Source organism: Ursus maritimus, unplaced genomic scaffold (assembly GCF_017311325.1).
Source record: "Ursus maritimus isolate PB19 unplaced genomic scaffold, ASM1731132v1 scaffold_19, whole genome shotgun sequence".
Taxonomy (NCBI): Eukaryota; Metazoa; Chordata; class Mammalia; order Carnivora; family Ursidae; genus Ursus; species Ursus maritimus.
The window spans coordinates 14,113,685-14,140,759 of NW_024424341.1; the positions used below are offsets into that span (position 1 = coordinate 14,113,685).

General features: G+C 51.6%; 1 protein-coding gene across 7 annotated transcripts in view; it reads left to right on the forward strand.

The window, feature by feature from the left end:
- The window catches only part of NLRC5 (NLR family CARD domain containing 5), an 85,546-nt gene that overhangs the window by 18,453 nt on the left and 40,018 nt on the right, over positions 1-27,075 (forward strand). For 6 of the 7 annotated variants that reach the window (XM_040633337.1, XM_040633342.1, XM_040633341.1 and 3 more), the window contains exons 2-14: positions 7,811-7,928; positions 10,674-10,979; positions 11,816-11,875; positions 16,132-16,200; positions 17,085-18,747; positions 19,828-19,911; positions 20,058-20,141; positions 21,505-21,588; positions 21,713-21,802; positions 22,438-22,497; positions 24,208-24,282; positions 24,762-24,845; positions 26,646-26,729. In XM_040633337.1, coding sequence (XP_040489271.1) covers positions 10,685-10,979; positions 11,816-11,875; positions 16,132-16,200; positions 17,085-18,747; positions 19,828-19,911; positions 20,058-20,141; positions 21,505-21,588; positions 21,713-21,802; positions 22,438-22,497; positions 24,208-24,282; positions 24,762-24,845; positions 26,646-26,729 — 2,732 coding nt within the window. In that variant the 5' untranslated portion in view covers positions 7,811-7,928; positions 10,674-10,684. Of the gene's footprint in view, positions 1-7,810; positions 7,929-8,301; positions 8,411-10,673; positions 10,980-11,815; positions 11,876-16,131; positions 16,201-17,084; positions 18,748-19,827; positions 19,912-20,057; positions 20,142-21,504; positions 21,589-21,712; positions 21,803-22,437; positions 22,498-24,207; positions 24,283-24,761; positions 24,846-26,645; positions 26,730-27,075 lie in introns of all 7 variants that reach the window. The other variant, XM_040633336.1, reaches the window with a different exon arrangement.

Below are 27,075 nucleotides of genomic sequence, written 5' to 3' on the forward strand. Positions count from 1 at the left end.
CAGGGGGCACCCCCCATGACAGGGGGGCCATTCCTGGGCTGGGGCTGCACCAGCCTCCCGGAAAGAGCCCACCCGGTTGGTCCGGCCCTGCCTGGGCTGCGTATTTGCTGTGAGGGCCTCTCAGTTTCCCTGTCTATAAAATGGGCCTGGCACGGACTGGCAGCCAGGCCTCTTCCAGCTCCGTCTCCCTTCGCACTGAGGCTCAGGCATCCTCTGAGGCCTCGGACTGTCGCCAGCCACCCCTGGGGGAGGGCGGAGCCCCAGGCTGCTGTCGTCACCCTTGGCAGGGCTTGGCACGGGGCATTCTGAGAGGCTGTGAGGGCCCCTGTGGGTCTGGTTCGCCCCAGGGTGGCCAAGCCTGACTGTCCACACGGGCCTGAGAAACCAGCTTCCGTGGACTCTCCCTTTCCTTTCCTTGCAGGATATTTCTGTCCAAGTGTTTGCAGGTCCTTTTGTGACAGGCCCACCTTTCATATGGCCCCACCCACCGTGGCCTGTCTGGTGCTGACGTTAGACGTGAGCCCTTTTTACCTCTGTCCCTCTCTCTCCATTGGCCATCATCAGCTGCCCCCTTCTGTCCTCTCTTCTCCCACCCCGGCCCAGGAGCCAGGGGCAGAACCAGGCCTGCCAGTGCCACAGGGACGGGGCTTCCATTGGCCTGACCCTCCCCACCAGCCCCCGGGGGCAGGAAAGGCAGGTGGGGTCCCCCTGGTAGAGAAGAGGAGACAGGTCCCAACAAGCTGGTGGACAAGAAGACAGGTCCCCCCGGCCTCCTGGGGGCTCCCCCATAATCCAAGCCCGGGAAGTCAAGGAAGAGTGAAGAAGCCAAAGGAACAGTAATCAGAAGTCTGTGACTCAAGCCGTATCCTCTCTGCCATCCCTCCCTTCCTTCCTTGTACCCTGGGCTGGGGGCTGGGGTTACAGAGGAAACAACAGCAGGGCCATTTGTAATCATAGTCGACATGTTCTGAGCCTTTCTCGTGGGCTGGATGCCACGTGGGGGATTGTGCCTGCTTCATCTCCCAGTGACCTTGCCTGGTAGATGTTAGTACGGTCACAGCAGACTCTGATGGTGCTCCCTGTCACTCACCTCCTTCCCCCCCAGTCAGCCAGTGCACCCATCCTTCATCCACTGTGGGCCTAAGCTGCCAGCATCGGCACCCTTCTGGAAGGATTACCCGTGGCTAATAGCCGTCATCTCATACAGAGATGCCTCCCTCCCCCATCCATTGGGCATGACCCATAGCCAAAGACTGACTGATATGGAAGTGTAACGGCCCAGCCTCTCTGCCCCCTGACTGGACAGGACAGACTCTGTGGGGTCATTCACACTCCAGAGCTACCCCCCCAACCCCCACTGTGTGTCAGGCTGAAGCAAGACTTCCCTTACCCTGTCAATAAATAACTTCTGCAGGAACCCCTGTCTTGGGCTCTGCTTCTAGAAGCCTGATCTAGAACATCCCCATTTTACAGCTGGGGAAACTGAGGTACTGAGAGACTAAGTAACCTAACCAAAGCCACACAGCTGGCAACGAGTAGAGACTCAAATCCAAGACCCTGGTGCGAGGCATGCGCTCTGATCCAGAATCAGGCCCTGCCCCGGCCCCCAAGCTGTTGCCACCGTGCAGAGGGAAGTGGGTGGGCCGAGAGGAAATGCCAATGCGGAGTGGCCAGACCTGCACGGACGAGAAAGAAAAGAACGCTAAGGAGTGAAGGGCAGTGGCGGGGGCCATGGCTTGGTCTGGGAAGGCAGCCTGGAAGGCTTCCCGGAGTCGAGCTGGGTGCAGAGGAGGAGTTAGCCAGGTGGGAGGAAAGGGGAAGGGTGTTGGAGGCAGAGGGTGTGCCAAGCAGGGAGGATGGGGAGGTGGGGCCGTGCGTACTGTCCCATGGCGGCAGGTGCGGGGCAGGTGCACGAGAGGGCCGGGAGGTGCCCTGCGACCCGATGGCGAAAGACCATCTGTTTATTCATCCTTTGAACCTTCCCTGGCCACCTTATGGATAGGTCGTACCTTCTTTGTGGCGGGCGTATTAACGCAGTGTGACTTTATCTGAGTGGTGGTGGGAAGCTGATAGGCGGTTTGGCCAGAAACCGAAACCAGAGCAGGACTGAGTGTGGGAAATGGCTCCGGCCAGAGGAATGTGCACGTGTGTGGCGAACACCATTCTGTAGCTCGTCCCCCATCACTCCGCCGCTTCCTTTTTAATGACGTCGTGGGGATGTGCCATAATTTAACCAGCTCCTTTTCGGTGGACATTTAGAGTTTTTTCAATCTTTTACTGCTATAAGCAAGGCCACGTTAAGTGTTCCTGAGCGTATCTTGCACGTGATGAATAAATACCGGAGCGTGGGGTTGCTAGGCGTGGCTATGCGGCGTTTGCGGTCTTCATAGACAAAGTTGTGTCGGTATACACTCCCAATAGCAATGCATCCAAATGCCTGTTAATCCACAGCCTTGCCAGCTCTGTAATTTCCTTGACAATCTAAGAGCTGGGAAACCGTATGTCTCTTTTCGTTTTTAACGTGTATTTGTTTCACTTCCTGTGAGGTTGAACATCTTTTCATATATACTTCAGAACCATTCATATTTCCTTTTCCGTAAACAGTTCATGTTCTTTGCCTTCTGCTCTATCAGGTCGTTGGTCTTTTTCCTATTGATTTGTACTAACTCTTGATGTATCAAAGGCATTCATGTCTTTGTCTGTGACGCAGCTCACAGGTACTCTTCCCAGTTTGCCATTTGTCTTTTCCTTTTATTTGTTGAGTTCTTTGGCAATACAAACTTCTGATTTAGACCTGATCGATTTCATTCCCTTTTTCTTTTATGATTTCTGAGTTTTGTGTCATGCTTAACCAAACCCTCTGTATTGTGGAATTGTTTTTAAAACTTTTCCCCATGTTTTCTTCTAGCACTTAAAAATTTTTAACTGCCTTGTGAAGTCATAATGTAGAAAAAATGCATAGAAAATTCAACGTACGACTTCAAGAATTGCCGTAAATTGAACACCTGTAGTCTTCTAGTACTTTTACTGTGTAACTTTTTACATTTAAGTATTGGCCCCATCTCTAGACTTTATTTTGGCATAATTTGGGGGATTGAAATCCATATTTATTGAAAAAGAATAACTTTACAAATGTCATGGGATATTTTAAAATTTGTCATAGGCCAAGCAAAAAAGGAAAATCTCAACATACTTCCCCAAAGCAGAAATTGCATAGAACTTATTCTTTGTACGCATAGTAAAATAAAAAAATTAATGGCAGAGGTTTAAAGAATAACTTAAATGACTCACTTCAAAATTATAATCTACTAGTAATGTAAATTTGATAGAAACTTGACATAAATTTATGGAAATTGGCCAAAAGTGGTTTCTCGTTATTATTTTTTAAAATGAAAAGACTAGAAATGATTTAAGCAATCCACTCTCATAAACTTAACGAGGAGCAATCTCAGTAAATCAGTAAAGAGAAGTCGGGAGATAAAAAAAAAATTTTAACTAAAAAAGAAAATTCTACAGAATTGATAAATGGAAATGAAAGTTTTGTTTTGTCTTTTTAAATATAAGAGACAGCAGCTGCTCGCCAATCTAATAAGGAGAAAAAACAAAGCAAAATAAACTGAATTAAATGTGAAGACGAGATTTCTAAGTACAGGAAGATATCATAGGCAACTGTGTGCTCTACTAATGTTTGAACTTTTTTTTTTTTTTTTGAGAGAGAGAGAGCGTGCATGCTGGGGGGGAGGCAGAGGGAGAGAGAGCATCGCAGGCGGACTCTCTGCTGAGCACAGAGTCTGGTGCAGGGCCCCATCCCATGACCCCAAGATCATGACCTGAGCCAAAACCAAGAGTAGGATGCTCAACCAGCTGAGCCACCCCGGTGCCCCTCACATTTGAACATTCTTGACAAAATGAACAGTTTTCTCAACTGTGAACATAAAGTGCCAAAAATTAATTTAAAAAAAAAAAAGCAACAAACAGCCTGTTTGTTATGTCCCCGAAGCCCTGTTATGTTTCAGGGCACCTGGGTGGCTCAGTCTGTTAGGCGTCTGCCTTCGGTTCAGGTCATGATCCCAGGGTCCTGGGGTCAAGCCCTGTGTTGGGCTCTGTGCTCAGCTGGAAGCCTCCCTCTCCCTCTCCTCCCCACTGTGCTCTCTGTCACTATCCCTGTCTCTCTCTCCCTCTCTCCAATAAATAAATAAAATCTTAAAAAAAAAATAAAGTTGTCGTGTTTGGTTTTTTAAAAACTGTTCAAACAATCAGATAGCCTTGGAAAGGACTCTGGCTCTCACTCGGTGGGGGGGGAGGGGTGCTCTGCGTGACGGAGGCAACTGCTGTGGGCCGCAGCGTGATGGGGACACTCTGAGCCTCCATGAAGGGTGTTGGGGTGGGCAGAAGAGGTACCAGGTCTCCCGGTGCAAAGGATCCAGGTGAGAAATGGTGGTGCCGTGTTCAGGCGGCAGCTGTGGAGGAAGTGAGAGTCTGCCATACACATGGAAAAAGTTAGCCCTCCTTGGCCTGAGCTCCAGGAAGCAGGAAGCCGCCCTTCAGGGACGTGGGGAAGGTGGTGGTGGAAGCAGGCAGTTCGGGCAGGGAGAGGGAGGTCGGGATTGCCCTTTGGGACTTAGACATTTTTAAAAGCATATGGGGCATCCAAAAGGTAGAGTGGTGAGAACTGAAGTTGTTTAGGCCGAGACGTCCTGGTCTGGCATCTAGCCCATATTCTTTATGCTGTCTGTTCGCCTCCTTCAGCTCATTTTCCAGTACAAATGTCATTCTGTCCCCATAACACACACACAGACATTCAACTAAAAAGTAGACTAAAATATATCCTCAATAGGTATGAATTATTTTGATTTGAACTTTTAGCCTCTCTCTGTCATACTTGACGTACGTGTTTATCCTTATTGATTGCCTTCCTGTTTCTATTTTGTTTTATTATGTGACCTTATGGAGGGAACTTCCAATTCTGTGAGCCATCACTGATCATTTCTTGTGCTTATTTATCACCATGGATTTATTTTCTTTACACATTGGGGTAACATCTCAATTTTTTAAAAAGATTTTATTAATTTTAGAGAGAGAGAGAGAAAGCAAGAGGGGGGAGGGGCAGAGGAAGAAGGAGAGAGAGAATCCCAAGCAGACTCTACACTGAGTGAAGAGCCCGACGCGGGGCTCGATCCCACAAGCCCGAGATCATGACCCGAGCTGTAATCACGAGTCGCGTGCTTAACTGAGCCCCCCAGGTGCCCCTTCTAGTTTTTAATGTATATGTCTTTCTGGGGTTTTTTAAATAAAAATATGCCTATTAAAAAGTTCGAATGTAGAACTGGTCCAAGAGAGTACAGCGTAGAGGGTTCTCCTTTGCCTGGGTTCCACATACTCCCTCCCCGGACAAAGTCCAATCCCTGGTCTGTTGTGTACCCCTAGAGTTGGTCTCTGTATATGCAAATACACACACACACACACACACACACACACACGCACAAATAAGCATTTGCTTAATGATATACTTTGAAGGTTTTTTTGCTTGGCCTAAGAGTTTTATGGTTTGTCCTTGCTGTAACGTGTATCTGTACTTCGCTCCTTTTTATTGCTGAATAATATCCCACTGTACAGATAGACGATTTTTTGCTTCTCCATTCATGAGCTTTTGGACATTTGCATTGCTCTCACTGTTGGGCTGTTGTGGATGACAAACATTTGTGTGCACATTTTTGTGTGAATGTCTGTTTTCATTTCTCTTGGAGAGAAATCTGAGAGTGGAATGGCTGGGTTCTATGGTCACTCTGTGGTTAACATTTGAAGGACCTGCCACACTGTTTTCCAAAGGGGCTGCTGCATGTCACATCCGCACCCACAGGATATAGAGCTCCCGTTTCTCCTCATCCTCACCAACACTTGTACTGTCTTTTCCTTCATGATGACCCTTCAGTGGGAGTGTGAGATGCCACCTGCTTTCCATACAGAACATTTTCATTCTTAATTAAAAAAATAACTCCTTTAATTTAAAACATTGGTATTACCATGTGTGTCAATACTCTGTATTTTCCCAATAGGTTTTCTTTTAATACCATTGATTAATGGGCGTGTTTTAAGTGCGTGTGAAGCTACTTTTGATTCCATTCCTTGGGCCAGTTTTTTCTATTTTGAATACCATTCCATAAAGTTTTAATGATAGGGGCTTTAATAAGATGTTCTGTGGTGTTTGGAAGCCTCTCCATTACCTCCTGCCTCTCCCAACAGTCTTTGCTGTAATTGTCTTCGCTCTCTCGTTTTTACCTCATTCTGACTTAGGCTGTTTATTACGAATATTTGAAGCATATAAACGCTTGTCATATCTGCCCTTTCCTGTCTAAGTGACTGTTATTCTAATCGGATCACGCTGTCCCAAGTATCCTGCGGTAGTTTAAGCAGCACTGCCTTAAATCTACATATTAACTCGGGGGGGGGGGGTTCTTCTGCTTTCTGTGGTCTCAGTCAGGTCCGTCTTAGTCATTTCAGGCTGCTGAAACCGAATGGGTGGCTTACACCACACACGTGGGCTCCTCACGGTTCTGGAGGCTGGGAAGTCCCAAGCTCAAGGTGCCAGCAGGTCCGGAGTCTGGCGAGGGCTCTCTTCCTTTGGAGAGGGCCACCCTCGCCTTGTGTTCTGGTGAGGCAGGGGGCGGAGGGGAAGCAGGCTCTCCCCTGCCTCTATCTTGTAAACGCCCTGAACCCTCACGAGGGCTCCATCCTCATGACCCAGGGAGCAAAGGCCCCACCTCCAAATACAGTCACACCGGGAACGTAGGCTTCAACATATAAATGGGGGGGGGGGAGAACACAATTCGTCTTTTCTTCTTTCCAATGACAATGGTTAACCTCTGTTGTGTTTAGAAGGCGCCATGTTTACGTGGATTTATCTAAAGCTCTGGAACTTCGCGGTTCCATCCCTCCCTGCATAGGTACACAGTCTGTGCACACCTGATTTTTGCCTTTCTTCCTTCCTTTCCCGTACTTTCTAGCTACCGTTCTTCTTGCCCACTCTGTATTATTAGACGACATCTCTCTTAGGCATGTGAGCCAGGGTGTCATTTCATTGTGTTCTTGGTGAGACAGTGATCAATGCCTCTGGGTTTTCTCATTAAGAAGAATGTTTATTCTAGGGGCGCCTGGGTGGCTCAGTCAGCTGAGCGTCTGCCTTCGGCCCAGGTCACGATCTTGCAGTCGTAAGATCGAGTTCCGCGTGGGCTCCCTGCTCAGTGGGGAGCCTGCTTCTCCCTCTCCCTCTGCCCTTCCCCCCTGCTCATGCTCTCTCTCTCTCATGCTCTCTGTCTCTCTCTCAAATAAATAAAATCTTTTTAAAAAATAGAGAAGAATGTTTATTCTCGACTGCCTCAAAAATTCTTAGAAGATTGCAGATCTTACCCTTTTGGGAGTTTTACTGGGAAAGGAAGTTGGCTTCGGTGGTGAGGATTATTCCGTTTTCATCTGAATGAATTAGCTGTCGAGAGTCTGCTGGATTCAAGGGGCTACTCCAACGCTACAAGTCACTGGGAAGCAAATGTCCGAGTTGGAGGAGGACGAGGGGCTCCCTCTGGGCCACGTGTGGCAGAAGGTGACCCCAGACAGGGTGGGGCTGTACACAGTCCAGGGACAAAAGGAGATGTGGTTGGGGAAGGCTAAGATCTGTGCGTGAGGACAAGGGGACTCTTCTGGGTCGAATGCCTCTGAGGCGTCTCCGGAGGAGGGGAAAGGGCTGGTGCCTTCCATGCAGCTTTCCTCTTGGGATTTGGAATATTGAGGAGAGCGCCCTGTCTCCTGTCCTTAGGAGCTGACCCTATGGAAACAACCTGCAAATCCAGCTCAGAGCACAGGACTTGGCTCGGGTGCTCATGAGGCCTTCTCCGCGGACGCCCTAGAACATCTATGATGAACCAGGAGGCCAAGTAGGTGACCTCTACCCTTTACCTCCTCTCTTTCCCTCCCATCCACTCCTTCACTCCCCTCCTACTCCCCTCCAAGACTGCTCCCTATCCAGATTCACCTCACTGGGCTGCCCCTCATACAACAAACCTACCCTTAGCCCCCATTCAGCTTGAGCGTGAAGGTCATCAGACACAGAAATCGGGGAGGGCCTTGAGATAGAATCCAATCTACCCATTTTATAGATGGTGTGACTGAAGCCCAGCTGGAGAGTAGGCCAGACTGTGAATCTATCAGCAAGGACAGGCTAGTTTATGCTTTCGTAACAGCCACCAATGTCCTGATGCCTTAGGACAACGAAGTCTTATTTCTCCTCCTGCTTCTTTCTCTTGTCAGCCAACTAGGACCTCTCTTCCACATAATCTTCTTGCTGGCCCCGGGCTAAAGGAGCAGCCAAGATCTGGCATAGTGCTGGTCCCTGTGGTAGAGGAAAAGAAAGAACACTGTGAGTTGCACATTGGCTCTTAGAACTTCTGCACAGACGTGACACGAGTCATTCTTTAGCATATTTCATCGACCAAAGCAAGTTTTGTGGCCATGCCTGACTTCGAGGGAACAGGGAAGTGCCATCCGACCATGGGCCTAGACAGAGGAGAAGAGCTTATCTGCGAATAGCCCTAAATGCCTGGCACAGTGAATTAGGTACAGACCTGGGTCAGGAAAGCTAGTCTCCTAACTCTGGGGCTGAGGGTCTTTCCACTATAATCCTCTGTCTCCGAGGCTCTTTTCCATAGAAGCCTCAATGACCGATAATAACATAATGGACTTTTTCTCCCACGGATGGTTATCCTTAGAGAGCGTGATGTCTTACCCCAAGGGGACCGAGCATTAATGGCAGAAACAAAGGCATTATGTCAGAGTGGCAGGGTGGACACGTTTGAGGGTGAAGGACTTCCCCAGACTTATACCACCTGGACGCTCCTCGCTTCCACCTGACGCCTTGCTGTCCTGGCTGATTGCTTTATGGGCATCCTGGACCTGAACCCTATAGCCCAGAAAAGAAGCTGTGCCCTAGGCCATAACCACACCCTCGGACCAAAATCACACTGAGCCCAGGGACTTAGTCCTTGTCCGGTGCCATCTAGGGCTCCTAGGCCTCAGACGTTTACTGACCTGATAGGCAAAAAATGTCAGTTCTGAGCCTGGCTCTGCCATGGACTTGCAGTATGACCTTGGGTATGTCCTTGGCCTTAGTCTTTCTATCCGTTCAGTGGGAATGGTGATCCCTGCCTACCCCACGGATGTGAGCATGTTTCATGGATACTAAAGCTCTGTGGCAGAGCGAGGAGCTATTGCTATCAGTCCAGTGGCCAGGGTATGGCCAGAGGGGGCTGGGGACACATGCCTTTGCTGGGTGTCAAGGGGAGCAGCTGCCGTCTGAACCCCAGGACATAGAGTCCTGCACCCCAGCCTCTGAGAGTTGGTAAGTCTGCTCCTCCTGGGTGAGCCTCCCACTGTTTTCAGAGTTGGAAGTGGGGTCTCTGCAATCATGAGGATTATACAAGACACGTAAAGCACTTAGAGCAGTGCCTCGCCCACAGTCTGTGCTTTCTAAGTGTTTGCTATTCTTAAGGAACTAGTACCAGAAAGTAGATTTGGAAAGGTTATAGCATATTCCACCATGTGATGGACCACCAGTTAGTTAACAGATCCCCAATTTTTGGACATTTAGGTTGCTTCCAATTTTTATCTATTATGAATAACCTTGCAGTGACAAACTTTGTAATTAAAATTTTTGTGTACACCCATAATTATTTCCTAAGGCTAGAGTGCTAGAAATAGAATTGCCAAATCAATTTTTAAAAAAAATTTTTAAGCTTTGCTATGTAAGTGCCCCTTGCTTTATACTGCTACTCCTACCGGCAGGTTGTTTGAGAGCTCCAGTTTAGAAGGGGAGAATTTGCTGAAAGAGAGAGAGAGATGGTTTGTATTAGGTAGGGTTTGATTTCACTGTGAGTATCAAAAAGCCCTAAGCAATAGTGCTTTAAATAGAAATGTATTTCCTTGTCATGTCGGAGAAACTCAGGACAGGTGGAAAGCCTTACCCTCCACCTTCTTCTGCCCTGGCTTTCACCTCATGATCCAGCATGGCTGCCCAAGGTGCAGCCATCACGTTGACATCCCAACCAACAGGAGGAAGCAAAGAAGGAGATATAACACTTCCACCTGTATCCCATTGGCCAAAACTTAGTAAGATGGCCTATTCTAACTGCAAGGGAGGCTGGGAAATAGAGTTTATTCCAGATGACCAGGAAATATTCAGGGGTTCTAATACTAAGGAAGAAGAAGAGAACAGATTTGGGGGGTACAACTCGTTGTCTCTGCCATGAGCTTAGCTCAGACAGCAGCACAAATAGGTCCATGGAAACAAGAAAAAAATAAAGCATCCCCAGGGGACCATCCACAGGGGATGAACTGAACCCTTCCAGAGCCAGGACACCGGCACAAATTAGCAGGGGGGTAAGGAGTCCAAAAGCCGACTGTTCTCTGGGACCGATCCCTGGGCACAGGCAGGGAGACAGCACAAAGAAGCCACTTGTCTGCCTTTCCACTGCCCCCCAGATGTGGGAGGTGGTTCTTGACTACCCCTTTGGCTTCCTACCAGCTGACTATTCCCCTACTCCCCTGCCCCCCAGCTCACCTGTCCTCCAACTCACCTGTCCCCCAATATCTGCTCCCCCGCTCACCTGCCTATCCTGTCCCTGCAGGGCCAGCTCTCATGGACCCCGTTAGCCTCCAGCTGGGCACCAGCCACCTGTGGAGCTGGCTCGTGAGGCTGCTCAGCAAAGACCCAGAATGGCTGAATGCCAAGGTGAAGTTCTTCCTTCCCAAGATGGACCTGAGCTCCGAGGACAAGGCCCAGGATGCCGCACAGGGGGTCATCCTGCAACTCGGAAGACTGCACACTCAAGGCCGGGCCACTTGGCAGGCATTCATCCATTGCGTGTGCATGGAGCTTGACGTGCCGCTGGACCTGGAGGTGCCGCTGCTGAGCACTTGGGGCCACGGAGATGGTAAGGGCAGGCGGGACAGGCACAGAGCAGCCGGCTAGCCCCGTCATGGGGACCAGGGAGGCCCGGGGAAGGCTGGGACCCACCTGAGTCACACAAAGATGATGTGGTCAAGCCAGGAACCAAATTGTATGTTTCGGAGCACTTTCCAGAGTAAATTCCTGAGTTTCACAAAACCTAGAAGACCCCCTTCTTCCACCTTGCCTCACCCTAGTTGCCAGAAAGGCTGGATACAAGGAGAGAAAGGACCAGTGTCTCCTTCCAGCCAAGAAATTCTAAATGGCCCATCATGCTTAAGAGGTTTCTTTCACAGCCTGGTCAGGAGGAGCCACGGGCAGAGCCTTCCAACCCCTGCTGGTGGGCAGGTGCTTTGAACTCTGTGCAGTTCCGTGCGTGTTTCTTGGCACCTTCTGCTTACACGGCATCGTGGGGAAACAGAACACTGAGAGGCAACGGTGTTCTTGGAGAGGAAGTGAGAGCACTCGCAAGAGCTTTGGCACAAGGCAGAGTGCAGGGAATGCAGGGGGTTCAAGTGTGCACGTGTGTGTATAATACACGTGCATGTGCACAAACACGTACACACATGCAGAAACACGTGTGCACGTGCAGACATGCACACACGGGCCTGTCCGTGTACGGACCTGCATATACGCACACATTTCTGCCCACACCTGCTTTCCCCGATTGGGCCCTGCACAGATGGCTGAGTGTCGACCTTATTTCTCTCCTGCCGGGGACCTGCCCTGACAGATGAGCCCTGATCCAGACACCAGGCCGGAGCTGGCCTAGAGCATCCCGCCACATCCCCATAGCGTCTCACATTCCCCCCTCTCTTTCAGGGTTCCCCAGCCAGCTGGAAACTGGTGAAGAAAGCCAGCCTGTCTCTCAGCTCCACCACGGTGAGGCCTGGGGGTGCAGAGTAGGAGGGGGGCGGTGAGCATGCTAAGTCCCTAGCTCGAGCCCGGAGGAGGCTGGTGGTGGCTGGGCACAGACGTTTCCCTTAAACCCGCCTCCTCATCCCCCAGTGCATCTGCACATCTCCCCTGCCCCTGGCCATGGCTCCCAGCCCCACCTCCTCCCCCTCTGCTCCGCTGAAGGCTTTGGCCTGTCCTCATTCCTGTTCCCAGAGGTCGAAGCTGGAGCTTCCTGAGCGAGTGGGAAGCTGTCAGCCCCTGGGCAGTGCCAGGATCCCGTCTGCTTTCCCTAGAGGAAGTGTGTTCCCATCCTGTCCTCAAGCCTCAGGTCTCGTCGTCCAAACCCACAGACTCAGGCCCCTCATCATTCTGATGCCCTGGGGCCTGATACTGACCCACGGACTGCCGCCCACACCCTGGCAACCTCTGACTGATTTTTGGATAGAACACAGAGAGGCCAGCAATTAATTGGTAACCACCTCATGGTGCATGGGCCACACTCTAGTCTCCGAACCTTTATTTCTTTTTCCTTTTTTTTTTTTTATTGTGGCAAAATACACATAACATAAAACTTCTATCTTAACCATTTTTTTAAAGATTCTCTTTACTTTTTTGAAAGAGAAAGCAAGCATGAGCGGTGGGGAGGGGCAGAGGAAGGAGGAGAAGCAGACTTCCCACTGAACAGGGAGCCTGACAGGGGGGCTCGATCCCAGGACCCTGAGATCATGACCGGAGCCGAAGGCAGACGCTTAACCGACTGAGCCACCAGGCGCCCCTGTCTTAACCATTTTAAGTGCACAGTCCAGTGGTATTAAATTCACTCTTGTCGTGCGACCATCCATCTCCAGAACCCTTTTCATCTTGGAAAACTGAAGCTCTGTCCCCATTGAACAAAAGCTCCCCAGTCTCCTCTCCCCCAGCCCCGGGAACCTCCATTTTACTTCCTGTCTTTATGATTGTGCCTACTCTCAGTACCTTTTATAAGGAGAACCGTTTTGTGACTGGCTCATTTCACTGAGCGTCATGTCCCTACGGTACCTCCACGTTCGAGCAGGTGTCAGGATTTCCTTCCTTTGTGAGGCTGACGAACGTTCCATTGCCTGTGTCACACCACCCTTGGCTTATCCATCCATCCGTTGATAAACTCTTGGGTTGCTTCCACCATTTATCTATTGTGAATAACGCTGCAGTAAACATGGGCGAACAAATATTTCTTCGAAATCCTGCTTTCAGTTCCTTTTGAGTATATCTTCAAAATCCAGGGTCCTATGGCAATTCTATTTTTAATTTCTTGAGGCACTTCCATACTGTTTTCACATCCACAGCGCCATTTTGCATTCCCACCACCAGCATCCAAGGGTTGCAGTTGCTCCACATCCTTGCCAACTACGGTGGCTCTCGTGATGGGTGTGAGGGGGTATTGCTCTCACTGTAGTTTTGATTTGCATTTCCCTAATGATTGGTGGTACTGAGCATCTTTCATGTGCTTATTGCCCATTCTTATGCCTTCTTTGGAGATATGTCTCTTCAAGTTCTTTGTCCATTTTTTTAAAATCACCTTGTTTGTTTTGCTGTTGTTGAGTTTAGGGGTTCTCTATATATTCTGGATATTAATCCCTTTTCAGATCTATGTTTTGCAGATATCTCTCATTCTGTGGATTCTCTTTATACTCCGTGGATAGTGCCTTTTGATGTGTAAAATGTTTTTCACTTTCATGAAGCCCGTTTTGTCTGTTTTGCTCTTGTGTTCCCTGTGTCTTGGTGCCATATCCAAGAAATCATTACCAAATCCAGTGTCGTGAAGCTTTCACCCTGTGTTTTCTTCTTAGAGTTTTATTGCTTGAGGTCTTATATCTAGGTCCTTGATCCATTTTGAGCTAATTTTTGTATGTGATATTAGGTAAGGGTCCAACTTCATTCTTTTGAGTGTGGGAGTCCAGTTTTCCCGGCACCATTTTTTGGAAAGATTGTCCATTCCTCATTAAATGGAGACTTGGCACCCTTGTCAAAAATTATTTGACCATATATGTGAAGGTTTCTGGGCACTCTGTTCTTTTTTTTTTTTTTTAAAGATTTTATTTATTTATTCGATAGAGATAGAGACAGTCAGCGAGAGAGGGAACACAGGCAGGGGGAGTGGGAGAGGAAGAAGCAGGCTCATAGCAGAGGAGCCTGATGTGGGGCTCGATCCCACAATGCTGGGATCACGCCCTGAGCCGAAGGCAGACGCTTAACCGCTGTGCCACCCAGGCGCCCCTGGGCACTCTGTTCTATTCCATCGGTCTGTATGTCTGTCTTTATGCCAGTACCACACTGTTCGGATTACTGTAGCTTCGTAGTAAGCTTTGAAACGAGGAAGTGTGAGTCCTCCAACTTTGTTCTTTCTTCAAGAGTTGTTGGCTCTTTGGGGTCCCTTGGGATTCCATACGAATTTTAGGATCAGTTTTCCTATATCTGCAGAAAGGGTCGTTGGGATTTGATGGGAACTGTGTTGAATCTATAGATCGTTTGGGGTGAGACTGCCATCTTAACAATATAAAGCCTTCCAAGCTGTGTGCCTGGGATGCATTTCCATTTATTTACACCTTCTTTAATTTCTTTCAACAATGTTTTGTAGGGGCACCTGGGTGGCACAGCGGTTGAGAGTCTGCCTTCGGCTCAGGGCGTGATCCCGGTGTTGTGGGATAGAGCCCCACATCAGGCTCTTCCACTATGAGCCTGCTTCTTCCTCTCCCACTCCCCCTGCTTGTGTTCCCTCTCTCGCTGGCTGTCTCTATCTCTGTCGAATAAATAAATAAAATCTTTAAAAAAAACAAAAAAAACAAAAAACAATGTTTTGTAGTTTTCATTATACGTGTTTTGCACCTTCTTGGTTAATGTTTAAGCATTTTGTTTTTTCAGTGTTTTTGTAAATGGAATTGTTTTCGTAACTTCTCTTTTAGGTTGTTCATTGTGTGTAGAAATGCGGCTCATTTTCGTGTGTTGACTTTGCGTCCTGCTCCTTTGGTGGCTTCATTTATTAGTTCCGAAAAGCCTTTTCCTGAAGTTTTTAAGGTTTTCTACATGTAAGACCCTATCCTCTGCAAACAGGCTGTTTTACTTCTTCCTTTCCAGTTTAGATGCCTCTTATTTCTTTTTCTTGCCTAATTGCTCTGGCCAGGACTTCCAGTACTATGTGGAATAGAGGCGGTGAAAGCAGTCATCCTTGCCTTGTTCCTGATCTTAAAGGGAAAGCTTTCCGTCTTTCACCGTTGCGTCTAGCAATGGCTGTGCACTCAGAGCCTTTATTTCTATGGAAGTATGGGCAATAACATCAACAGGCTTTAACAGAAAACATCCACCCCATAATCCCGCCTCCCCAGCAGATCAAAACCATTTAGTCCTGGTCCCTGTCCCTTCTGGCCCATATCATCGAGCTGGCCTAATTATCACATGGCTGTGACCAGACCTGAATGATATTTATTTAGCCAGTGGGTCCCTTATTAATAGAGAACTTGACAGAATATGAAAATACTCTCAAACTAGTTCCAGTCCCTCTCTGGGATCCCTGAATCTCACTGCAATCCAGCACCTAAACAGCCAATGCCTGGGGCAAGGGGCCTGCTCAGGGGCTGCTCTGACTGGTCACTGACGCCTGCCTGTGGGAGTGTCCTGCTTTCCTTCTTCACATTCTTCCCTGAGTCCTCTTTCCTTTCTTCTTCCCCTCTCTTCTCTCTCCCCTTCCTTCTGGTTTTCCTTCTTCCTGTCTTCCTCTCTCAACCTCTTCAGCAAGGCATTAAAGTGACTCTTGACAATCCACAACCAGACAAGATTTTGAGAAACCAGTAAGGGAAGTTAAGGAAATGTGGGAGATGCGAAATAAGGGTGATAAAACACACTGACACAGGAGGGAGGGCACAGGCCTGGCCAAGCCCATTGGAAGCTCCACTTTCTAACCAGCAGTGGCCTCGACAGTGTTTCTGAGGCTGCAGGCTGTGGGCCCAGCTCCCTGCATCCTGGACTGGGAGATCGCCCAGCCCAGAGCCTCCAGGCCTGTCACGCAGGCCTGGGACCCACTTCTGCAAACAGAAGCTGCTGTTGGTGCAGCCTCTGGCCGCGACCTGCCTTCGCTCAGTCCCTGGGTACAGCGACACTTGTCTACCTACTGCCTGTTTGTGGCCTGGAGCTCCCCAAAGGCGCTTGGTGCCCCCTCAGCCCAGGCCCCCAAACTTGACCCCTTACTCTTCTCTCTTTCTTTCCAGGCCTCAAGCGGCCTTATCAGAGCTGTGGGTCCTCACCCCGCCTGAAGCAGTGCAAGAAGCAGCAGCTAGGTGGGTACCAAGGTGGGGAAGGACCCAGACATAAGGGCTGGACTGCACTGGGGCCAGGACACAGACTGACGAGAGCCCAGCGACTCTTGTCTTCTTTTCAACAGAGATGGCCTGGAGGTCCTGGGTGGGCAGAGGAGAGGTGACCAGTATGACCTCAGACCTGGGCCCTCATTGGCCGGTTTAGAAATGGGCAGAATACCAGGGAGAGCCCCCACCACCACCACCACCACAAGGCATGAGGGCTGCTGAGGACCAGCCAGGCTGGAGGGGACTAGAGAAGACAGAACTTCTCTCATTCTCCACCAGTTGTCCAGAAGAATCCTTGTTCTCAACCACTTGTCCCCAGCATCCCCTGACAGTGGCCCTGGTCCTTCCCCTGGGCCTTGCAAGCTCTCCCAGGGATCCAGCAATTACAAAGTCAATGCCCCGCATAGGAAGGGCCCGGCTCCAGTTCTGATTGGCCAGTATCTAGGCCTACAGGTTGTTAGCACTCACCCCGGGGCATCGCAAACCTGAAATACTGGGAGGGGAACAGGCTCTTCAGATACACAGTTAAGAGGTTGTTCTAAGAAGATGTTGCAAAGGAAGCCCCCCACTTCTCCTCCCCCATCTCACTGAGACCTTTACACTGCCTGTATTGTTGGAAAACAAACAGAGCCATGATCTACGCTCCCCCAGCCAGACTTCGCCCATTTAAATGGCCCCCAGAGCCAGCGCTTCTCTGGAACCAATTCCTTCTAGGAATTGTGTACTCTTGCAGCACACAGCTTGCACACCCCCTTGCACACGCAGCTGAGGCTACAGGCTCCCGACAGCCAGCACTGGGGTGAGCGGATCTGTGGGTGGGAGGCCTGCCGCCCTCATGCCTACCCCGCCCCCTGCAGAGTTGGCCAGGAAGTACCTGCAGCTGCTGAAGACGTCTGCGCAGCAGCGCTACGCCGGCGGGAGCCCCGGGCCAGGGCAACCACTTGCCTTCCACCAGGCCTACATCCCCCCGATCCTGCAGTGGAGCCGGACCACCGCGCCCATCCACACCCAGGAGGGGGCCACGCTGGCAGAAGACGGCACTGACGTGAGCATCCGGGACCTCTTCAACACCAGGGCCGACAAGGGCCCGAGGGTGACGGTGCTCCTGGGGAAGGCGGGCATGGGCAAGACCACCCTGGCCCACCGGCTCTGCCAGAGGTGGGCTGACGGCCAGCTGGACCGCTTCCAGGCCCTGTTCCTCTTTGAATTCCGCCAGCTCAACTTGGTCACATGTCTGCTGACACTTCCTCAGCTCCTTTTTGACCTGTACGTGAGCCCTGAGGCGGGCTCCGACTCCGTCTTCCGATACCTAGAGGACAATGCCGACGGAGTCCTGCTGATCTTTGATGGGCTGGACCAGGCCCTCCACCCCCATTGCAGCAGGGAGAAGGAGGGTCCTGAAGACCCAAGCCCGGCCCTTGCCCTCTTCTCCGGCCTCTGCCGGGGGACCCTGCTGCCCGGCTGCTGGGTATTGGCCACGTCCCGTCCCGGGAAGCTGCCCGACTGCTTGCCGGTGGAGGCAGCCACGGTCCACATGTGGGGCTTTGACAGGCCGCGCATGGAGGAGTACGTGGGCCGTGTCTTCAGTGACCCGCTGCGGCAGGAGGCAGCCCTGGCCGAGCTGCGTGAAAGCAGACACCTGCGGAGCATGTGCGCCGTGCCCGCGCTCTGCTGGGTCACGTGCCTCTGCCTCCACCGTCTGCTCCCGGGCAGCTCTCCAGGCCAGGCTGCGGCGCTCCTGCCCACCGTGACTCAGAACTACGTGCAGATGGTGGCCACGCTCGGCCCCCGGGGCTGCCTGCCCCCCAAGTCCCTGCTGGACCTCAGTGAGGTGGCCCTGAGGGGGCTGGAGACCGGGAAGGTTCTCTTCTCTGTGGGAGACATCCATCCGTCCACGATGGCCTCCGGGGCTGCCCTGGGCTTGTTGACCTCCTTCTGCATCTGCACGGGCCCTGGGCACCAGGATACAGGCTATGCCTTCACCCACCTCAGCCTCCAGGAGTTCTTTGCTGCCTTGTACCTGATGGCCAGCCCCAAGGTGGACAAAACTGCTCTTGTGGGCCACGTCACCCTCAATTCTCACTGGGTGCTACGGACCAAAGCGAGGCCGGGCCTCTTAGACCACCTGCCCACCTTCCTGGCAGGGCTGGCGTCCTGCGCCTGCCGGCCCTTCCTCAGCCTCGTGGCCCAGCGGGACGAGACGTGGGTGAGTGCCAAGCAGGCTGCGGTGATGCAGGCCTTGAGGAAGTTGGCCGCCCGCAGGCTCACGGGGCCGAAGGTCGTAGCACTCTGTCACTGCGTGGGTGAGACCCAGGAGCCTGAGCTGGCCAGCCTCGTGGCCCAAAGTCTCCCCTATCACCTGTCCTTCCACAATTTCCCACTGACCTACACCGACCTGGCTGCCCTGACCAACATCTTGGGGCACAGGAATGCCCCCATCCACCTGGATTTTGAGGGCTGCCCCCTGGAGCCCCACTGCCCTGAGGCCCTGGCGGGCTGTAAGCAGGTGGAGAATCTCAGGTGAGAGTAGGGTCAGGGGAGGACTGCGGAGGACCTGGGAGGGAACTAGGCTTCGGGAGTGTGGAGTCGGTCAGAACCTTGCTGCGGGAGGCTGGGTGTGAATCTGGAACATCAGAACAGATAGTCTGAGCTGCCCCTCAGCCTGAAAGCTGGTGCGGAAGCTCCATGCCTCCCAAGACCTTGGGGTCCAGTTGGCTCTCAGTTGGACTTTGTTACTGTTGCTGGGCTTTCAGTCTCCCTGTCCCTCTCAGCCGTGGGCTGGAGCCTGTGACCCCAGAGGCGGTTTGACTTTGGGCAGGTTATTTAACCTCTCAGCCTGAGTTTCTTCGTCCCTAAAATGAATCAGTAATAATATGGACTATGTGAGATTGTTGTGAGAGCCAGATAAGAGAATGCTGGGAAAGCGCTCCTTAGCGGGCGCCTGGCGCACAGTGATGGCTCAGTATGTGTCGTAGTAGCGAGAGAAAAGGTGAGGCCCAGAGATCCCACCCCCCCAAATACAGTGGATTAAATAATGTTGAGTTTTGTCTCGCTGTCACGGAACACTCAGAGGTAAGTGGTGCTGATCTCTGAGATGGCACAGTTCCATGTGGTCAAGCAGGGACCCAGCTCCCTTCACTGACGCTCCATCTTCTCCTCCGGCATCTGGATCTGCATGGGCAAAGCTGGGTCGTGGGCATATCAGTGCTCTGGCCTAGGGGAAGGGAGGGGGAGAACGCATGAGTTGCATCCAGTAAAGCCTACACCCACGGGGATGGGGCACATTCCTTCCGCTTACATGCCAGTGGTAAGAACATCGGTGCATAGCTGCTCTGAGCTGCACGGGAGCCTGGAAATGCCGCCTGTGACTGGGAAACCATGTTTCCAGTTAGAGCTCTATCCGTGGAGAATGGGTTTCAGTGGGCTGATAGCAGTCTCTGCCCTAATATGTATTTGTTATTACTACAAACAACAGCTACTACTGCCACTACTACTATTCACATAACTATTCAGTTCCATCTCTCAGAGGAAGGGGTGGGTGATGGCTTCTAAGCCCTGCTCAGCATTGAGCCTCTGCTCCCTTGCCTTTTCCTGTGGCAGCTTTAAGAGCAGGAAGTGTGGGGACGCCTTTGCAGAAGCCCTCTCCAGGAGCCTGCCGACAATGGGGAACCTGAAGAAGCTGGGGTGAGCCAGGGCTTGGGTCCAAAAGGGACCCTCAGCTGGAAATGCCTGGAACTCTCCCCTCTCCCTTTGGCCTCACACAGGGCGGATTCCGGGCCTACCTCCGTTCCCACCCCCATTCCTTCCCACCACCTTTGCTTACGCTATAGGTTGTCAGGAAGTAAAATCACTGCCCGAGGCATCGGCCACCTGGTGCCGGCTCTGCGCCTCTGTCCGCAGCTGGAAGAGGTCAGGTGAGTGGTCTCCAGGAGGACCTGCTGGCTAGGGGGACAAGTCACTTCCCAGGTCCCTGGGCCCCCCACCCCCACCCCAGAGCCTGTAATGAGTCCTGCATTTTCCACGAGGATCTGGCCAGTTGTTTTTCAGTGAGATCAGAGAGGGGAGGCATTGGCCCAAGAACTGGGTGGGGCTGGATCCAAGCACAAGGCTCCCAAAGACCCTCGAGTGTTGCTTCCTTCATCTAATATTTTGGGCTGTCTTGAAGGACCTTGAGGTTTGAGGCCCTCGCCCCCTCTTTCTGTGACCTTGAGAGAAGAGATGGTAGGGTGCGTGCAGGTGTGCACATACGTGTGCACACTCGCTTCCTCACTTAAATACACGTCCCCCTCACATGCACATTCATAGGTGTGTGCACATGCATGCATGCTTAGACCCACAGACACATTTAGATGCAAGTACATGCTAGCCGAGCACGTGTACGCAAATATACTCCTGCCCTGGGTTTGTGATGAGTAGCCCAAGAGGGGTGGGGCCGGGGAGCCTTCTCGGCAGCTCATTGGCAGAACCATCACTAGCTTATATGGCACCTTTATGAGATTTAGAAAAGGTGCCTTATGTCCAGAGACATGCAGCCTGGCACTAGGTCATCCTGCGTGTTGAGTGGAGTGTTAGCTGGACCATAGCTCCTATCCCCTCCGCTGGGTGCCTTTCTGTAGGATCACTGGCTGATAGGAGAAAAGACTAAGGTCACTCTTGATAATCGAGGTGGGGGAGGGGAGAAGCATCAGCAAGTCCACATTTCCAAAGCTTCGCACTAACCCGAGCGATCATGCACAAAGGTGCCCTCGCACTTCTGTCCCTCCAGCTAGGAACTCAGGCAAGGCTTGGATTGTGGACCCCATTTGACAGATGGGGAATGTGAGGTCAGAAAGAATGTGCTTGGCCTAGGGTTCTGAATGAGTTAAGGCCAGAGCTGGGGCTGGAAGCAGCATCTCCTGTATCCCAGTCTAGACTCTGCTCATCACCCAGGAGCCAAGAGGCCCTGATAAACTCTGGCTTCAGGCACATCCCAGACGTAGCCCTGAGAGCTGTGTGCTGGGTGTCCTCATTCCACCTCATGAGGCCCGCACAGCCCATCATCTGGATCTCTTGGGCCACTAGTCAGGAACTCCCCCACTGGGGCTGAATAGGGACAGAAGCGAGGCCAGCAGAGGGCCTCTCCTAGCTTGGCCTACTGGATACCGTGGAGCAGGTCATCAACACATTGTAGGCCTGTGACTTGGGTCTCCTCCATGAGGGCGGCTGTGTCACCTGCCAGCTGGGGCTCCCAAGTTCCTCAGCTCCACGGCTAAGGGACTGGGCCTTGGTCTCTTGCAGCTTTCAGGACAACCAGCTCAAGGACTGGGCTGTGCTGAACATCGTGGAGGTACTTCCTTGTTTGCCGCGGCTTCAAAAACTTGAGTAAGCAGTCTTTCCACACCTCCCCACCCCCGCCTGAGTCACCCACCTCTCCTGGAGAGCAAAGAAAGTCTGGGGCCCATGGGATAAGGGATTCATTCCTGATACCCTTGCCACAATCTTGCAGCCTGAGCCGCAACAATGTCTCCATGTCAACCTTACTCTGCTTGACAAAGGTGGCAGTCGCATGCCCTACTGTCAGGACCCTGCAGGTCAGGTGAGCAGGAGTGGAATCTGGGCCTTCAGAGGTTTGAGAAAAGGGGACGGGAAGGTAGGGAGTGGGAAATGGAGCACCTTGTCTGCAAGAGCTGCGCATGTGCCCGAATCTGTTTTATTCACATCGGTATCTCCAGAGTCTAGCTCAGGCCTGGCACTTGGTACTCAGTATATAGTGCTGAGCCGAGTGATGCATGGATAGATGGGCGGAGGATTGAAGGAATGAATCAATGTATCTAGGACGCAGAGGCTCAGCAGACGAAATCGGTAGCCGCGTGTTGCTCTCCATGGTGCTGAAGTGAGGTTACCTGTTTGGATTACGGAGTGTGTTAAGTGCCGCGCCTCTTAACCCTAAAATACTGTCTCTCACAAAAACTCTTTGCATTCCTAATTTTTAAAAAGTCTTCTCTGTAAATATTATTTTCCTGACTTTTAAAAACACTCAGGATTCATTGAGCAACGACATAGTCACAAATTTTACATGTCTGATTTGGAGCATTTCCGCCAGTTGTTTCTCTGTCAGTTATAATAAAATCAACTTTCTCTGGATGTTTGGGGCTGCAAGGGGTGTGCAGGCAGCGGGTGATGTGCTGGTTTCCAGTCCACCCGTTTCACGGCTCGGTGTCTGACTTGCAGGGAGGCGGACCTCATCTTCCTTCTTTCCCCGCCCGCAGAGACTGCTGCAGAGCTTCAAGGGTAAGAACCTAGGAAGGGGGGGGGGGCGCCTGGGTGGCGCAGTCGTTAAGCGTCTGCCTTCGGCTCAGGGCGTGATCCCGGCGTTCCGGGATCGAGTCCCACATCAGGCTCCTCCGCTGGGAGCCTGCTTCTTCCTCTCCCACTCCCCCTGCTTGTGTTCCCTCTCTCGCTGGCTGTCTCTCTGTCACATAAATAAATAAAATCTTAAAAAAAAAAAAAAGAACCTAGGAAGGGGGTGGGTCTGGGCTCATTTTGAGGAGCATTTTGGGCTCAAGCAGTGGCAGGGTAAGTTGGCCAAGAGAGCCTATGAAGAGCTGGAATGTGGGGATTCTTCCAGCTATGGCTGCCTGAGAAATTACTTTCTTCTCAGAGTTGGCAAAGGACTTTACCTTCTTCTAGCATATCTGGACCACATCTGGTCCCTGTGGTGAGGGAGCATCCCCAGAAATCTCAGAGCAAGTCAGTCCCTTGGAGAAGGCATGAATATACTGTTAGATTGGTGTTAGTATGTGGAAAAGGCTCCGAAAAACTCTTCCATCTAAAAAAAAGGAGGGGGGAGGCAATGATGATACCCACATCTCGGAGTTACTCTGAGGATTAAATGAATTAATACATTGAAAGTGCTTAAAACACTGCTGTCATCCAGGTGGCACTCAGATGCTGGCTACTGCAGCTGTGCATGGATTCCAGCTTGGCTGGTCCTGCATGGGCAAAGAAAGGGAAACAGCCTTTCCATGAGAGAACATTCCAACTGGGCTTCCTCACACTCCTCCCTGGCTGAGACTCACAGACAGATGATGTTGTATGTCCTTGGACAAGTCCTTTCCCTGCTCTGAGCTTCAGTTTCCTCACCCATATAATGATCTGGTAGGACCAATATCTTTTTCCCCTCCAGCTGTATAGGGCTATGATGCCCAATATGGTAGCCACTAGCCACATGTGGCTATTTAAATATATATTAATTTAAATTAAGTAAAATGAATCAGCCATATTAATTAATTAATTAATCAGCCATATTAGCTGCATTTCAGGCACTCAGTGGCCATGGGAGACTCTTGTCTTCCACAGTGGATGGCACAGATACAAAATAATCTCATCATGGCGAAAAGTTCTGTTGGACAGCACCAATCTAGGGGTCTGTGAAAACATGGCTAATAATGTGACAGCTTCTCTGCAGCCCCCACCCCTCCCCTGGCCCGGGGGAGAGAGCCTGGAGGTTCCGTGGCTCCCACAGCCTGGACCCACACACAGTCCATGCTCCCAGCCTTTTGAACCGCAAGTGGCACGTATACAGATGGAGAGCTTCACAACATAGAAGTGCAGCTTCCTTTTACTAAGCTTCAGTTGTATGCCTGTGCTGAGCGCTTGACCCTACATCATCTCAGTCCTTCAATCACTCCGTGTTAGATATTGTCATGCCATCTTGGAAGAGAGCCCATGGAAGCTCAGATAGGTGAAGCGACTTGCCCAAGGCCACACAGCTGTTCTTGGCAGAGCCAGACTTTGAATAAAGCCTATTTGCCTTCAGACCTTTTGCTCTTGCTGCTTTGCATCTTTAGCACCTTTACCATCTCCAAACAACTGTCTCTGTTACTCATTCACTGTGGGTCATGCCTCGGGGTCTTCAGCCCCTGGAGCCCAAGGTAAGAGGTTTGGCCCATCGGGCCCTGGACTCGAAGTCGAGGCCAGTGTTGGATTTGTTCTTGCCAGAGCTCCAGACCTTCTGGGGAATGCTGGCCAGAGGAGGAGAAGGGCAGAGCTTCAGGACAGAAGCCTGACACTCAGGTACCTCTGTGGGCTCCACTGCCTTAGGGGAGGGGTACTCTATGGGGGGAGGGTGCCCTCCTAGGAGAGGCATAGCGGGGGCAAGGAGGATAAAAGGAAAAACAGGCATGAAGCAGAGAAAGGACTTGAATAACCCATCCTGGCCTGAATAAGGAACGTCGGTCATAACAAGAATGACAACAAATTTAATGGGCCCTTGCTACATACCGGGCACTATAGTATTTTAGATCCATAAGTTCACTGTAATTCTTTTGAAAACCCTGCCAAGTACACTGTATCATTCCTGGTTGATAGAGGAGGAAACTGAGGTTAAGGGCCTTGTCCAAGATTGTCCAGCTACTAAGAAGTAGGGCCAGGATGAGACCCCAGGTCTGTCTGTCTCCTGACTCCCGTGGCTCCCACACCCAGCAGTGGCCCTTGGGGCCAGAGGAGGTGTGCTGTAGCTTCTTGCCCTTAGCCCCTCTGCTTCCACCCTCCAGGCTCCAGCAGTGTCATCTCAGGGTCCATGATGTGCAGGAGCTCATTGCCCAGCTCCAGGAAGGCCCCCACCTGGATGTAGTAGAGTGAGTATCATGGGAAGCGCTAGGGTGGGAGATGGGTGGGGGGGCAGGGCAGTGTCTGAAGGGCCTCCACTTTGGGTGCATGGTGTAAGGAAGGGCATGCTGCCTCATTAAGAATTTGGGGGAACTCAGACCATCATGACAGCTACCACTGTTTAGCACTTGCCCCAGACCAGGCTTTTTTGCACACATCCTCTCATTTAATCGTCCCATCTCTGTGATGTAAGTATTATTACTATGCACAGTTCCTAGAGGAGGAAGTTAAGCAACACAGAGGCTAAGTTTGCTCAAGGTCACACAGCTAAGAAGAGTCCAGGCCAGGGTTCAAGCTCAGACAGTCTGACTCCCACCTGCCTGGTCCCTGTAACCAGTGTCATTGAAAGCTGCAAAGCAGAGACCTCATCACACCTGTGTTCCAAACCACAGTCCTCAGGGTCCCCTCCCCTTGTCTTCCTCCCAGAGTTGAGTGAGACCGCTTTCTCTTTTGGGGCTGGAGAAATTCCATTAACGCCCAGCTCCTTTGAGAGTAGGGCTTGGGGATTGGTAGAGGTCCTGTCACGTCCCCAGGAGGGGATCCCTGCTAGGACCATCCCAGGAAATCAAATGGGCCCGAGGGAGGAGTGATGGAATTCCATAAGGTGTTGTGAGGTGAGTGGCCCCACCCTAGGGAAAGATGATTGGGTGAGGGCTTTGGTGAGCAAAGCTTGAGCCTCGATATTGTCCTATGGGGAGAACCAAGACAGGATTAGAAGGTGTTTTTACAGAATACACGCTTCCACCCAGCTGACATCACCAAGCCTGACCCTCCCCCACGCGCCCCAGGTGCTCTCACCTGCAGCATGGCCCCATCACCCAGCTGGCTGCACAGACCAGACATCTCTCAGCTCCCTCACCCTCCTCCATAGCCAGCCCATCCCAAGTCCACCTACATAGCTCTCAACACCACCCTCGTTTCGTCCACTCCCCAGTCCAGACCACTCTCACCCCTCACCTGGATGACCCCATCAGCCTCCTCACTGGGTTCCCTGCTTCCACACTGGCCACTTCCACGTGGCAGAGAGTGAACTGCATTTCACTGCTGCCTGTCCCCCCTTTACTCCTTCCCACTGCTCATGACGAAGCCCAAATCCTAAAATCCTGTGTGATCCAAAATGCTGCCTCCAACCCACCAGCCCCCATCTGACCCTGTCCTGCCACTGAAATCTTCGATCCTGACACACTGTCTCCCTTCCAGCTCCTCCAGTGTGCTGTGCCCCAGGGCCTTTGAATGAGCCATCCCCAATACCAGGAACACCCTTCCCCCATCTCTCTCCCACCCCTTACCTATTGAGCTCCTAGTGTTTCAAGCAAGTCATTCAAACATTAGGGAAACCTTCCCTGATCCCCACGGTAGATCCGATGCCCTTGTAACCATGGAGTTTATCGTAAGAAGCAGTTATGTAGGTTGAAGCATAAAAAAGCAGCTGAGGGTAGGGCCTTGAAATCAGGCTGCATGGGTTCAAATCCCAGGTCTGCCTTTCAGGAGGTGTTTTAACTGCTCTAAACCTTGGTTTGCTCATCAGTAAGATGAGAATAATAACAGTGCCTGCCGCACAGGGTCCTTATGACAGTCCAATGCCCAGTAACGGTAGAAGCATCTGTGACAGTGCGGGACATGTCGTACCCAGCCTTGCAGCCTCTGTCATTATTAGGGCTCATTTACCAGAGTGCTGCTTTGGTTAAAGTCAAGGAGAGACTGTGAGAGCAGAGGCCAAGGGGGGACCCCACCCCAACAGCACAAGGCATCTGGCCCCTCTGTCTCAGCCTTTCAGGAAACCAGCTGGACGATGAAGGCTGTCGGCTGATGGCAGAGGCCACATCTCAGCTGCGCATCGCCAGGAAGCTGGAGTGAGTTGCCAACGTCACTGTTGGGTGACGGGGGAGCCCTGGAGAGAGCCCCAGCCAGTCCCTGCCACCTCGGTCTGCACAGCCGGCAGTCACCAGAAATAGGGCTGCTCCGCTGAGCGGCTCTCCCCCAGCCGCAGCGAAGTTGGAGTGGTTTGCCCATGACTCGCCTTGGCCTCTGTCGCGGTTCCAGTTACTAAAACCCTTTGTGTGTGTAGAGCGCGTTGCTCGTACCTCAGTGGCTTGCATTCCAGTTCATCCTTGCAACAGCCCTAGGGTGGGGTGGGGTGGGGTGTTGCGCTGGGTCTTGCATTAGGGTTTGGGACGGGGGGGGGGGGGGGGGGGGGGG